The 14866-nt window shown below is 38.0% G+C and overlaps 1 protein-coding gene across 1 annotated transcript; it reads left to right on the top strand.

The window, feature by feature from the left end:
- The first annotated feature begins 732 nt into the window (after nt 1-732).
- On the top strand, nt 733-11405 carry LOC126375796 (uncharacterized). Its single transcript, XM_050022883.1, has 16 exons — nt 733-803; nt 920-1010; nt 1950-2138; nt 2640-2757; nt 3917-4027; nt 4326-4489; nt 5074-5185; nt 5594-5703; nt 6193-6281; nt 6713-7022; nt 7647-7710; nt 8328-8477; nt 8778-8906; nt 9125-9229; nt 10239-10318; nt 11331-11405. The coding sequence occupies exons 1-16, from the start codon at nt 733-735 to the stop codon at nt 11358-11360; spliced, it is 1923 nt and encodes a 640-aa protein (XP_049878840.1). The 3' UTR covers nt 11361-11405.
- The last annotated feature ends 3461 nt before the right edge of the window (nt 11406-14866 follow it).

The following is a 14866-nucleotide window of genomic DNA, read 5'->3' on the forward strand; positions in this document are numbered from 1 at the left end:
GAGGTTAGGTAGGTATTTGCTAATTAATTAAGCAACACATTGATCTAAACCTAACAGTAGCTACAACCACGAATAACTTTCATATTTTTTTCTTTTTCACCCGTCCCATACTATAGCGAGCTCTGTAATTCTTTTTACGCATGATAAAATTTTAAATAGCACTTTCGAAACGTAAAAATATTTTCTGTTCATAAGATTAATTCCCTTGCCGCAAACACAGCACTGAAGAGTTCTTCAACCTTCGAGTGGCCCGAGCGAAATGAGCAGACCACTTAGACGTTATAACAAACCTCTCCACTCCAAGATATCCTCGTTCAGTAGGAAACTTTTCTATCTAAAATACTTTTATAATACACTGCAAGAGATTCCCGCCACAAAAATAAATAAAATTACAAGTAAAAAATGGATTAGAAAAAGCCTGTTCATAAATGCACGGAAAAAGCAAATAAATAAAAATGATATTAAAATTAAAACTACATTTTTAATTCCCGAACGAACGCGCGGGAGCAGTGAACTTTTTAAAAAAGTTCATAAAGGTCACATATCAACGCGCGTTCGAATAGGCCAGTTAGAACGCGTGCGAAATCAAAAGAGTAATAATTTTGAAATAATAAAATTCTTTTTCCGAATATTTTCCATAGAAACTAAAATAACAATTGTGAAAAAATCCTTGTTTGACGTGAACCGCTTATTATGTTTTGAAAAAAGTTGAAAAATCGTGGTTAATAAAAGATGTTTTCCGATGAGGAAATAAAAGAAATCCCAGATAGCAGTTTCATGCGACCGGGCGACGAGATTATAAGGTTCGATCTTATTTTGTTGGAAAACAAAAGTATACTCGGCCATGTCGATTTGATGTTGTGTCACGCTACTTTTTTGTTTAAGAACAATTGATTATTCCTTCATTGTGTTGTTTCAGTATTCGTGAAGTGTGTCTTACTGACAAGTTTGACAAAAAGGACTTGGGATTTAATGGTGAATCTTTGCTGACCAACTCTGTGAAAAATGAAGTGAGTCTCCCATAATGCATTTACTATGTTTAAGACTGAGAAACCCCACTCAGGGAAGTCATATGTGTAGTGCTTTAATGATTATCAGCGGTCTGTATGACAGTTTTTAAATCCCGCGCATTTTGGAGTCATGTCATTCTCCAGGTGTTTAGGTCCGTGAGGTAGAGAGTATATTTTGGACCTTCACAGTCATGGGATACTGAAAATATAGTACAGAATTACCACACCATGGACATACTTTAGTAACTTAGGTAGTAGATTCTACTGCGGGAAAGTAATTACGTCTGTTTACAACTTCAAAACTTTACAGCTTTGAAATGTAAGTGCCCAGTTAAGAGATTTTTCTAAATATTTTTATTTTGGTGCAATAAAGTACTTAACATCATAGAAGGAAAAAAAGGGGTAGATATAGGAGAACATTTATGAAACATATGAAAGAGAAGGTGCAGGTCGTGTCGTATCAGAAGGTGAAGGATTTGGCGGGAAGAAGAGAGGAATGGCGATTACTTCACCGACAGCGCAGCTCTTAAATAAAGAGAAATAGAGAAAGTACTTATAAGTATTTGTACTGCATTGTATTGTAATAGGTAGCTGTTGGTATAGGTAATATTACTTATTACAGGCTTTATGTAATTATTATTATTTTATTTATTTATTATTATGTTTTAAAATGATCAAGCATGCAGCATGCATAATAATTCTAAGAACAAGCGACCGAACTTTTTTTAAGTCTTATTTATCTGATAATCGTACAGTCAGTATTGGCAGACAGAAAATTATACTACTTATAACAAAATTTATAACTAGCTTTCTGCCGCGACTTCAGTTATTACAGTATATAGGTACGCTATGGTACTTTTTGTCCCTGTGTACCGCGTGCCATAGATTATATGGATTGCGGTATCACTTTCAATCTGAGAAATGTAATTTCCTCCATAGCTGGACGTCCACCGCTCTTTTTTCCGGGACGGCTTCTTCCCCGAGGGCTTGGAGCAGCCACAAGCAAGGTTCGCGTGGACCGAGGAAGATGGCAATATTGCCTCGCTGGTCTCCGAGCCTGGGTTCGGTACCACGGGGCAGACCACCTTCGGGAAAGACCTGGATGCTGCCCTGAAGAGTGAGATGAAGGTAAGAACGACTTCATAAATCGTAGATACAAGAAAACAACTTACACGCAACAACCTGCATCCACTCTTGATAAGTAGGTAGTCATAATTTAATACTTACAATACAATATAGGTACGATACAGAATATAATTTATTGCAAACGTCCACAAGAGAACAGCTGGCGTTATTGTTAAGTAGTAATCTCATAATAATAATAACACATACATAACATAACATCACACCTATACCTATAACCGCGACGGGCTAGGCAGAGGTATATAGTATTTCCACTTAGTTCTCCCAGCTATGTTTAAGTTCCATATAATTGGCGACGAACCTATTATATTCTTTAAAAAATAATCTCAGTACTAACCAAATGATAAATATTACTTCTGCTTCTTCTATCGTGTGGGTTGAGATGAATTACCGACGACGTCGCCATGTCTGTAGCCCTGGTATCGGGGTTATTATTGAGCCGCTAAAGGTCACTAAAATTGTGTATTAAATATTACTTGCTCACAGGAAGCGGACACATCAAGTGCGGTGTTCCAACCCAGCAAGTCTCGCAACGGACTGACGTTCACCAGGAAACCATATGTGGAGCCACACCTCGTGTCCTCTACCTCCTCAGGACCTGGCAGTAAGTCTTTACTCCTTCATCATAGTTTTCTTCCAGGCTTACCACCTTACCAACAAAAATAAAAGAATGAAACGCATGTTGTAAGTATCTGAGAACCAAGCATAGCTCAATCGAATAATTTGATAATTCGCTTCAGCCAGCAGTGGCCATTTAATGATACATCATTCTGAAAAAAAAGCATCCGCCGCTAGGGAACGCAATCCCGATCTCGCAGGATACGGGATCTCGTCTAATTTTTCGGGATCAATCCCGAAGCATAATATGACGAGTTCCCATTCGAGATTGACGTCATTTGCATTATCTTAGTGTTTAGAAGAGAATTTTAGTACAACTTGAATGGCAAGTTCTTTAGTACATTATATTATACATTACATTACATACATACACATTACACATACATTACATTACATACATTACTTTTACATTATTTTTATTATTATTTTTTGTATATTTATTTATTTATTATGGTGCATCAACAACCGTACATACACAAACAAACAAAATAGAATACACAAAGCAATTGTATATAATTGAAAAAATTGTATGGAAAAGTTCCGGTATACCTGCCAATTACCTATAGACGCACACAACACTGATAATAAAAAGTAGAAACTAAAGTTAACAAATTAAAAAGAACAATAATTGAAAATAAAATTTTAAAAAGAAATAACATAGATCGTGTAAGATTTCTTTGAACAACGTTTAAATTGTATGAAAAAAAGAAAACGAAAACTAAAATTATATATTTCTTGCAGTAGAGTAACTATCATTTCGATGCCACAATGACTTGAGACAAAAAATATAAAACTATTTTGATTAAACTTGAAAGTCAAGTAGATGTACTAAAAGCAAGAAGCGTTCATGTTTCAACTAAAGTACTATCCTAAAGCACTCTGCTAAACACTAAGATAATGTGAATCGGGATTAAAGCTCAGGATAGGGCGATTTGTGGCGCGCTTTGCGAGAAGCCTTAATGTCCCGCTGGCTTAGCACGGTAAGCGTGCGACTCTTTCTCGCCTCGACGACGTCACTCTCTCACAGTACTGCACAGAAAGAGACAGATGATCTCTGTCGCGGCGAGAAAGAGTCGCGTGCTTACAGTCCTAAGCCCACTGCAGTGGACTGCAGTAGGCTGATGATGATGATGATCTATTTCCAGATAAGAATGTACCCTGCAAAGTGGACAAGGCTGATCCGCGCTCTAGATTTCACTACGTGAAGTATGTGAAGAGACACGGACGCACCATCAAGCTGTGGGAGTGTGGAATATGTTAGTATTGTACTTAATATACATGAGTTAGCACAAGCAGCTTACCTATCGTCCTACCGCTGGGCATAGACCAGTGCCGTGTTTATCAAAACTTACAAGTCTACACGTTCACAAGATACAAAAATTACGTTTATCATAAAAATACAATCGAAAAAGTATGGAACTAAAATAAAATCGTGAGTTGAATCATTCCCCTCAGTATTCGATACAATGTCACTAACACCCTGTATGTACCTACCGTTATTCCTTAAATAAATAAATAGGTACCAATTTATATATTCAATCTTCCACGACCCAGGTAGCCGCGAATTCCAGCACCAATATACCCTGATGCGTCATTTACCGACGCACACTGACGAACGCAACTTCCACTGTGATGCTTGTGGCAAGAGCTTCCGACAGCTGTCCACCCTCAGTCAGCATCGCGCCATACATTCCTCTGAACGGCCTTACGCTTGTGAGGTAAGTGAGACATTCATCATCTCTCTAGCGTTAAATCTTCACAAGGTCTACTTACCTAACCTGAAGATTAGAAGACTAGGTTTGGAGTCTCTGTAGAGTTCTATCTAGTCTCATTATTGAGCCGACATTCGAAGGAATACTTCCCGTTGTATGCAGTGTCTAGGCTGTGACTCTGTGACATGGATACGACGTCTTTCGTACTTACTTTTGATACTAATTCCTTGATGCTCAGTACGAATCTGCAGTGTGACAGGTGATGGGTTCATTTTAGTGATTCATCATTCTAGAAAGGACAGATTTCCTCGCCCGCATTTACTAAATAAGCAGTTGAACGTTTTCTACTTTTTTATTGGCTCCCGGTCCCGCATAGAAGCATAACATAACAAAAACATCCTGTATTGTGTTCTACTGCTGGGCCACAGGACAGGTCACGAGCTGATTGGCTTTATGCCTACAGTGATCTGATCGTCAGATTTATAAGTATATTACGTCATTCTGCTTACTTAACGCATCTTTAAATATTTACATTTCATGTTTCCCCATTCTTCTCCGCCCCCATAAAACCATCCTCTCCACTAACCCAGGTATGCAGCAAAACATTCAACCGTGTCTCCACCCTGATCTCCCACCGCAAGACCCACTCCGAAGAGAAGCCATACAAGTGCCACATCTGTCCCAAAGGATTCCATCAGAAAGGTTACCCTGGTTCCCTTAATCGTACCTTTTTCATCATGTCAAGCTTTTCAGGGTTGCGTAGTTACCAGTAAGGTAAGTAAAGTAAAAAGTTAAAGTAAGGCCGCACATTGGGTGCGTTTTTGTACGAACACGCATGAAGAATCTTAACGTTCCAAGAACTATGAAGCGCGAAGACTTGGTGCAAGTTGATTGCCATAGATAGATCAAAAAATGCATCTGGCCTAAACGGAGCTTCTCCACTATCCGTCCACTCTTATGTCATTTTTCCAGGTCATGAATGGACTAGTTTGTAGGTATTTTTTTAAAAAGAAACTACTGTTCCCATATTGCTGAACAAAGTCCTCCCGTCTCTTCTAAAAGAGATGACAAAATCATGATGATTATAGCACATTTTGTTTACTTTGACAGGCAACTTACGCAATCACCTGTTCACGCATACCAACGAGCGTCCTTACCGCTGCCACGTCTGCATGAAAGGCTTCAACCAGCAATCCAACTTAGTATGCCATAAAAACAAGGTGAGTCTACAAGCATACCATAGCATAAAATACCACGGAACTACAAGAAATAAATACATAGTTGGCGTACTTATGCTTATAACTGTCACGGGGAATCTCGCCCATGACGGTCACTAAAGCGATGCAGAGTTCATCATGTTTCTTGCTCCGTGTATTCAAGACACACACATGTGCTTTGCCTACACCGCCCACTATTTAACGTATCAAAACGTTCTTACAGCTCCCACTTTGTTAAGTTACACCTTAGTTTTGACTATCTTCTTCTTCTGATTCTTTCATCCCTTTTTGGGATGTATGGCTTAAATAACAGATTTACACTCCTCGCGATCTTTTGCAGTCTCTGTAGCTTGTTCCCATGACATGCCGAGAGTTTCGACCATGGTTAAATTGAATTGTCTTGTACCGATTTATTGTATAATAGGCTAGTTCCCTCTAAAATGTTATATACTTACATCACAATGAAAACTTATTTGATATTAATCATTATAGGCACATCCTGATGAGAATTGCATCAACGTAGTGAGAGGTAAAAGTGCGCCGCGTAGACCTGCATCTGAGACTCAACCGGATTCCACCAGGTGAGGATTCATTTGAAATAGTTTTTTTTTTTAATAAATTCAAAGATAGCAAACGAGCCGTTTTGTGAGAGGTGTTTTTCCTAAAAATATTTCCAATATTAGAGGTACTTTTTGTTGCGAGTCGAGGACTTTCTGAAAACATTGAATACCTAATTAACTTTATTAAAATCATCATACATCTGTTCTCCCTACCAAATTTATAATTTCAAGGTGATCCTCGAGCTGGAGCGAGTAATTTGTTTATGATGATGGTGCTAAAGTTTATTTTTCAGTGATCAGAAAATCATCGTCTCTTAGCACTTCTTGCAGATTGGTTAAGTGGTTTTGGCATGTACTTAATACGTCTCATTTAGAAGTCTTTACATCTATATATATCCATGAATCTTTTAGTCACTGCACCATAGAAACTATAGCTCTTCTTAACGTTCCAGACCGCCTCCAATCGAACATTGCGAAGTATCTTCCTCAGTGGAGTCTTACCTACCTTCCATCGAAGGCCCTTCTTCATCTACTTGGACCAAACCTACTTCCTGGGACATGCCAAAACCATACCCAGAACAAGGAGACATATGGGGCAACGAAGGACAACTAGGAGCCGGGGTCATAGTGGACCCGATAAAGACTTACCATATGGATGTCGCTTTGGCTAAAAAACAAACACCCTTTGCGTTGCTTAAGCCTGATAATGGAACCCCAGTTTTGGTTAAAGTTGTTGATACATGTCTGCCTGGCGGGAAACAGGTTAGTACACTTATACACAACATAACATAATAGTAATAAAGAGTTACTAATTTATCTTATGTGCAGTTTTAACTAACATATTATTATTTGGCTCGAACATTATAGACTGCGATATGGCGCACCACCTATCACTGTCTAACAGAAAGTGTCTGAGCTTTCTGTGGATACTTAGTTCATCTTGCAATGGCTGCACCTCTAATTAGGATATATTTGTGAGCTTATGTTATGTTTGGTAACATACCAGTAAATACACGTATTAATACCACCATAGTGCCTCTACGGACAGTCATGAGCAATATAATGTACCCACTTTAGGACTCTGTCGCACTAACATATTTGACATTTAGTGAGACTTACAGTTCAATTTGTCAAAAAAGTTAATGTAACATGGTACCAAATTGTATACATATTAATGCTCGTGACCGGACATCTCAGCACGCATTTTGTCCTTTTGTTGTGAACACCCTTCTCACCACAATCTGTGTGTCCCAAACATCTTCTTCTCGGAAGAAATTCTTCTTGTCTCGGAGTTTTCAAGTCTATAATGATTAAGCATTTGCTCACGTGAACCCTTAAAACGACTCTTACTGAGTTTTGTTAAATATATTTGTTCGTATCATGCAGATGTTGGTGCCAGCCACAGCAGAGGATTTGAGAGATGGAGGGAAAATTGTAGTGAAAAATGAAGATTCATCTATTGAGGTGAGGAATATGTTATTTAAAACCGTACCTATAGTATTCTGCTTTTATTAATATACCGTTTGATCAGAGGGTCTAAAAAGGCCACACAATGTGCAATGTCGACAAATATAAAATAGCAATATTTATTTTTAGGTGATTTCTTCAATATGGCCTTTTTAACTCTCCAGGTTTTTAATTCTAGATCAAACTAGTTTAAATTGGCGTTGTAGGTTATTTTCTATGTCAGGATCATTACAGATCAGGGGGGGTTAAAATGGCCACATGGAAGCAATTCATCTAAGAAAGCAATATTGTTATTTGACATTTGTTTGCATTGCGCACTTACTTTTATATGCGCAAATGTCAAATTGCAATATTGCTTTCTTAGATGAATAGCTTCGATGTGGCCATTTTAACCCCCAGGACATTACTCAAAATTTTGGACAAATATTCAAAATACTTCTGGGAACTTTATTCTTAGGTATATATTGGTCTATCCTTCTAAGGTTGACATTTCCAGACACAATAATTAAATGAGGTTTGAATTTTTAAAGGATATTCGGTCTTATGACCCTACTGAGCATCAGGGTTAAGAAAAAAGTCAGTCTTTTGTTAATCAGGCACATGAAGAAACAGGCACGGGCGTGGGAGGCGCGGTGCAGATCCGAGTGCCGGTGGTAGCGACTGTGGTACCGCAGATCAAGCCTGGCGGCAGGCTGCAGCTGATCGTTGAGGAGCCCCACCATGCGTACCACACCGCACTGTCTTCTGATGGTATGGACTTTGACTGTACAAGATAGATAAAATACTTTATCGAGCACAATGGACACAAGATACAGGAATAAGGACATCAGATACAGCGGCCTTATTGCTCATGCAGCTATGTCTTCCAGGCAACCTTCGTGTATTTTGTCATGCATTTTATATTAAAGAAGAAGAATAAAATTATAGTTTATATATTAGACCTAAGAGAAACCCTAAGGGACTATCAGAAACCTCGGTGAGGTGTGGGTACTTAGTTCATCTTGCGATATTGGGTTCTAGTCACGAGCTTGTGTTATGTTGTGTCAACAGTGGGACATCTCGAGCCATGCACGAGCACAGGCGCCCCCTTGCCACCGATGCCGCCTGTCATACCGCGCCCAGAGATACTGCGACGCAACGACCACTGCAATTCTTATGATGACGATCCACTTAGACCAGGTAACAATATCATGTTTAGCCTAACTGATCCTACTTCTGGACCAAGGCCTTCTTTGTTTGTTTTAAATAAGTCTACAATAAGTCATATCTCTTTTGGCTCAGACGGCACTAACTACTTAGCCAGACTATTGGTGAACGCTAATGGCACTCACCCAGTACAAAAAAAATAAGCCAACAGGCTTGAGGTAGTCACGTCGTGATTATGATCGTTTTTCCAGCTGTTAGAATATCTTCAACCTGCGCACTGCCACCGCCAGCGTTGTCTCCTCCACTGGATCTGATCTCTATGGACCTGTTCGAGCCCATGGAGTGCATACCTATGGGTAAGTCAGTTTACATTTTTATTTTTGCACACAAAACAAGACATTTACAGGACAAAATATTCAAGATTAATAATTAAGGTGGGCAAAGACTACATTATCAGAAAACCTTGGACATAGGATTAATAATACACTTGTACAATTGCAATATAGTGCGCAATAAAGTGAAATAGACTGATTTTACATAGATATTTAATTACAAACATTATAAGTAGGTGTTAGCATTCCACGCCTCGAGCTTAAGGCAGCTTTACTCTGTGTAAGACTTGCTCAAACTGCAGTGAGAACCGCGGCCAAGCTTCTCGTAGGGTTTTTTGGTCAGACTCTAAAACAGGTTTAAAAATACTATATCAATTATACAGGTAATACACATAGGTACATAAGATTACGCTACTTAATGGTATTTCCTGTTGGGGTTGGCGAAGACCATGGAATTCCACTTACTACGATCCTGACACACCTTCGATTCCTCCATGACTTCATGCATGCTCGCTGGTTTAGAGTATACCTACTCTTGACTTGGCCTTTCTTTAAAACATCATGGATCTGCTGCTACACGTTCAGCTGCTTCTCTTCCCGGGCATGTCGTAAAAACCGACAGAGGGATTGTGTCCTCTAACATGATGGACTAATGTTATGGGCGATAGGCTGATCCCTTATCACCATAAGGTTCATCATATCCATCTTTGGACTTCGTATCAACAGTGGCTGCAAGTTGTCTTTGATTACTTGTGGCTCTGCCCACCCCATTAGGGATTACGGGCGTGAGTTTATGTATGTATGTATGTATCATGGATCTGGTGTCTTCATCCTGGGTTTAGTCCTGGAGGCGCTTAAATTATTTTAAAATTATAATTATGTTACGTACTTAAGTCATTTCTTCTCCTCAGAGTCCTCAGCCATAATATCTTGCGAAATGACGTAGATTCAATTGAAAGTAAATTGGCCTTCATCAAGTTTATCCATGATAATTTTTTTGTATAAATGATTCTGATTCCATTGATTGTTTCAGGGCCTCAAATCACAGCAGTGGATAATATAGACCAGCCACCGCCTTCAGACGACTCTGACATATTCATTGGACAATTTGAAGTAAGTGTCCTTGAATATATTAAAGACCAGCTAGATAAAAGAATACAGAACTCGTTCAGCTACGTGTCATCATAGGCTGGTAGTAAAATCTGACTACTTATGTCCATAAATAATAAAGAACAATGCTAAGTATAGAACGGTAATTCTCCGCCCCGCGCAATTCGCATGGAGGGCCGACCTCACCCCCTCTTGGTCTTACTTTAGTCGTAAATGGCCGTAAGCTGTTAAGAAGTGGGAGCGCTCGGACTGTGTCTCGCTCGCACTTATGGTTTAGGCAGCACACGGTAAAAATGACATTTCTGTATAGAGTGTCCAGGGTGTGTCTCTTGACCCACCGCCACACACTATTTTTTAAACGTGATTTACTGTAGGTTTGCCTCAGATGGTATTGACTACTTGTCTGGACAAAACACCGTCGGCAAAGAAGAAATTAGCTAACAGTAGTCATTATCATTAACAGCCAGAGTTTGTCCAATGCTGGTGTCTCCTTCGGCACGCCAATGAGCTCGGTCCTAGGATTTCCAGCTCTAGCCGCTGCCAGCCACCTTACTTATGTCCTCACTCCATCTTAGCTCAAAGGCGTCAACTCTTATCATCATCACTAAAGAGCCACACTCTTGTCGGTGTAGCATTCTCCATTCTTGTCTATAAAAGGCCAATTCCTTCACCTCCTTATAAGACACGACGTTCACCTTCTCATTGATCTGTTCTATGTAAGCTCTTCTTGGTCTTCCCCTTCCTCTCTTTCCTTGTAGCTTTCCTTCTATGATGTTTTTAATAAAATCGTCGTGTCTTAAATGTCCAATCATCTTGCCTCCAACTCTACGTTTTCTAAAACCCGTCTTCCCCAAAGCGAAAGTTGATGGTAGGGCTGGCAGAGGAAGACCTAGAAGGACTTACATTGACCAAATTGGAGATGTCCTTGTATGTATGTATTATGTCTTCCCCAACGGTTGTCGATAGCTTGCTAGCTAGTATCTCTCATTTAGCATACCAATTATTTTGTTTTCAGGAAAGCATTCCCTTGTCGGACTCGGACTGATGCCTAGTTTAATTATTTATTATTTTAGTTTTTTATTGTTTGTTTCGCCCGTCGTGTGAGAATGAAGTCTTTTGATTTAGTAATAAGTGAAAATGGGTTTTGTTTTGTTTTACACGCAATATATTGTATGTAATGTACGTGTTGTTTTATTGTTTTATTGGTTGTTGGCGAAAGGTATGTTTTAATACATTAGGGTATTTGACTGGGTCCAAGATAAATTATTATAAAATGCTAATCTAGAAATAAAAGCCAGTCTAAGATGATCAACTACCAATCTTATTATTCTTTTTGACAGCAACAATAAGTACTTAGACTGCCATTACAGATTTAAAATATTTGTTTTGACTTTCATAAAAAGTATCTCATTTGACTAAATTGACAAAAAGCCTAAACTTACAACATTTTATGAACATTTTCAAATGAAACGAGGATAATTATAGTATACACCTCTGCCGACCCCTTCAAGGATATTGGCCTGATGTTATGTTGTCAAAAGATACAAATTAAAATCTTTGTTGCACAAAGATGTAGTTAGGTACAATCAAAGAGCAGAAGTTCAGTCACTAAGCCCAGCGAATTATTTGAAAACAGTGGTGAAATTATGGACCATTAGTTGTCATAATTATTAAATATATGTTTTTTGTAGGTGTTTTTGGTCTATTACAGAAACGACATGTGTAACCAGGTGGTCTTAAGTGCAACCAGATTATTTACTTTGCAAGAAACTAATTGGACTTTTGCAGCTTATCGTACGTAGGTTAGGTAGATACCAACTACATAATACATGAAAACTTAATAGTACGATAGATTTATTTGTTGAATATTTATGCGTGTCTGTTTTAAAAAAGTAAATAGGTAATAGCTGTTTTTAAAATGTACACATTATAACGTACGTAAGTACCTAAGTAGGTCTTACAGCTATAATGTCAAAAATATTAAACACTCGACATAATAGAACAGATTAGGTAATAGTAACATAGTCCCTCAGCTTCATTACTCCAAAAATATCCCGAAACGAATACAGAGAAAAGGCAATTTCCGTTATACAGTGTAAATAATCGCGTATTATGACGTCACGATGACGTCACTATTGTATCGCTCGCATATCGTATTGTCGGGCACGTGGACGGAAATAGGTCCTTTGGGGGTGGCACTGCCCTAGCCTAGCCACCCGCTTTTAGTACCAGTTTGAGTACATAGATGGCGCTAGTAGTCGCGTAGGGGCTCATACAACTTTATACAAGTAAGCGACGGAAACTTAAATTAGGTAAAATACAACAAAAATATAAACAAAAGTTATTTAAAACACAGAAGCTATTAATTAAGAATTGAATTAGCGCATTTCTCGGCTAAGTAAAGTTCAAAATTATTTGACAGTTATAACTTATTTTTCGAGAATTTTCCAGTGATAAGTAACTTATTTTAGTTTACGTAAAACTATCTACGAGTATCTATTTCTGTTTGATTACTAGGCACCTATTATTATTATTATTTTACTTTAAAGGACATGTTCAGAACGATAAACAGGTTGATCTTTATTATATTTAGATAAGAACTATTATTTGATTAACACGTTGATACAAAATGTTTTGACTTCCGTTTTCCGCATATTGCTTCAATTTTTATACGTCCTGTTAAAAACGTAAATAATAATAAATGTTTTCTAAACACTTCACAATACCTATTTCTTAGTGACCCACACATGGGTCATAGGAATGTATGGAGCTAGTCCGTCATGACCCGTATATGGATCACTGGACTGTCAACGTGTTAAGTTGGTATGTTATTATCCAAATTATGGGAAGCAACATGATTGTTCTTAGGTCAGTAAGTAGCGATAAACATCGACCAGGAGTAGATTTAAAACACATAATAACGGGTTCTTACCGCGTTTAAAATAGGAATATGTGACTCCCGATATAAACGCTATTTTAAACGCGATAAGAACCCGTTATTGTGTGCTTTAATTATGATAATAACCGCGTAAACTTAAAACAATTAGTAGATTTTTCAATGATTAAGTTACAACACAACTCCAGCAATAGTCTGATTTTAATTAAATACATTTAAATGAAAAGGAGTCATTTGTATCCATAGAAATACATACACCTCTGACGGACCTTCTAAATATCAAAGAATACCAATTCAAACGAACCTATTCCCGTTTTAAACCATTTATAAAATCAAAATTACATCCTCATCAACCTTCTCTTCGGAATCATTCAATTTAAGCAATAATTACCGAACTGGTAACCGCAGGAAAAAACTTGTTAGAAAAGAATCGGCCATAACATTTAACAAGAAGAATGCGACAATAAAACGCGAATTACGAGCGTCCAGTTTTTTACCAAAGGCTGTCACGTGCGAGCCACGCGCCAGAAAATATTAAAGCTGGTGTTAGAAGTGACACGCGACTTTCCCACCAATAAATAGAGAAATCTTCTCTCAACCCTATTTTTCGCAATCCGACATCACCCACCGATCTATTCCACACCTTATTTCACAGATAAAACGACTAAATTCTCTCTGCATCTTCAAACTTGTCATTACAATTCAAATCGCGTCATTCTCCTGCTAAATTCACGAGTATGCAGTACCGTATAGAGCGTATTTTCGGATGGTAATGACGTTTCTGAAATTAGGGTTCCGTACAATGGCCTAATACCGCCCCCGACGGTTATCGAATAATGCTTCGGCACGCGTCAAAATGCGTTTTTTATCGGGTACAATTCGATAAGTTTTATTCCTGCGTGCGAACGGAGAAGTGGCGTCGGGCGCAGACTTGTGCTTACCCCAAAAGGCATTGTGCAGCCAACGACATTGCTGAGATGAAAATATTCGGGTTCATTTCTGGATGGGGAATCTTGTGCTATTTTATTACTGCTGAAATATTTAATGACAAATTTAATATGAGATTTCATTTTTAAGAACAAGAACTGCATCGATTTTTGATAAATAAAATTAGTGTAGTTGTGTTGAAATGTTCTTTACAGATCTGATAAAAAAGTTAAATAACTAACTATAGATTTAAATAACTTAACTTAAGATAGGTCTTTTTCAGTGAGAGATTCTTTTACGCCGAAATAAAATTAAGCTTTTTTTCGGCCCCCGATCTAATCACAGCTACCACAAATACTTAACTTGTTTAGCACAATCAAATAATAAAAACTATTTTAATAAAATATCATTAAAAACAAACAAAATATATGTAGGGCGACATAATCCAAACGAATCCCTCTCAAGGGCCGAATGCACCCCAGAAAAATATCATTTCATATTTTGATTATGATATCAATGTCACCAGCGCATTCCCGCTTTTTATATCTTTTGTCCTTTAATACACGAATTAAACCATTATAGGCCGCGTGTCGACATAATATAATATTTTATACGTATAATAAAACTATTGTATCTGCTATTGTAAATGTTAGTTTTTTGAATGTGAGAACGGGACGATTATTTTATTAATGTCAACAGGAAATTATGCCTTTTTATGCTCACTTTAT

This window comes from Pectinophora gossypiella, chromosome 19 (genome assembly GCF_024362695.1).
Source record: "Pectinophora gossypiella chromosome 19, ilPecGoss1.1, whole genome shotgun sequence".
Lineage (NCBI taxonomy): Eukaryota > Metazoa > Arthropoda > Insecta > Lepidoptera > Gelechiidae > Pectinophora > Pectinophora gossypiella.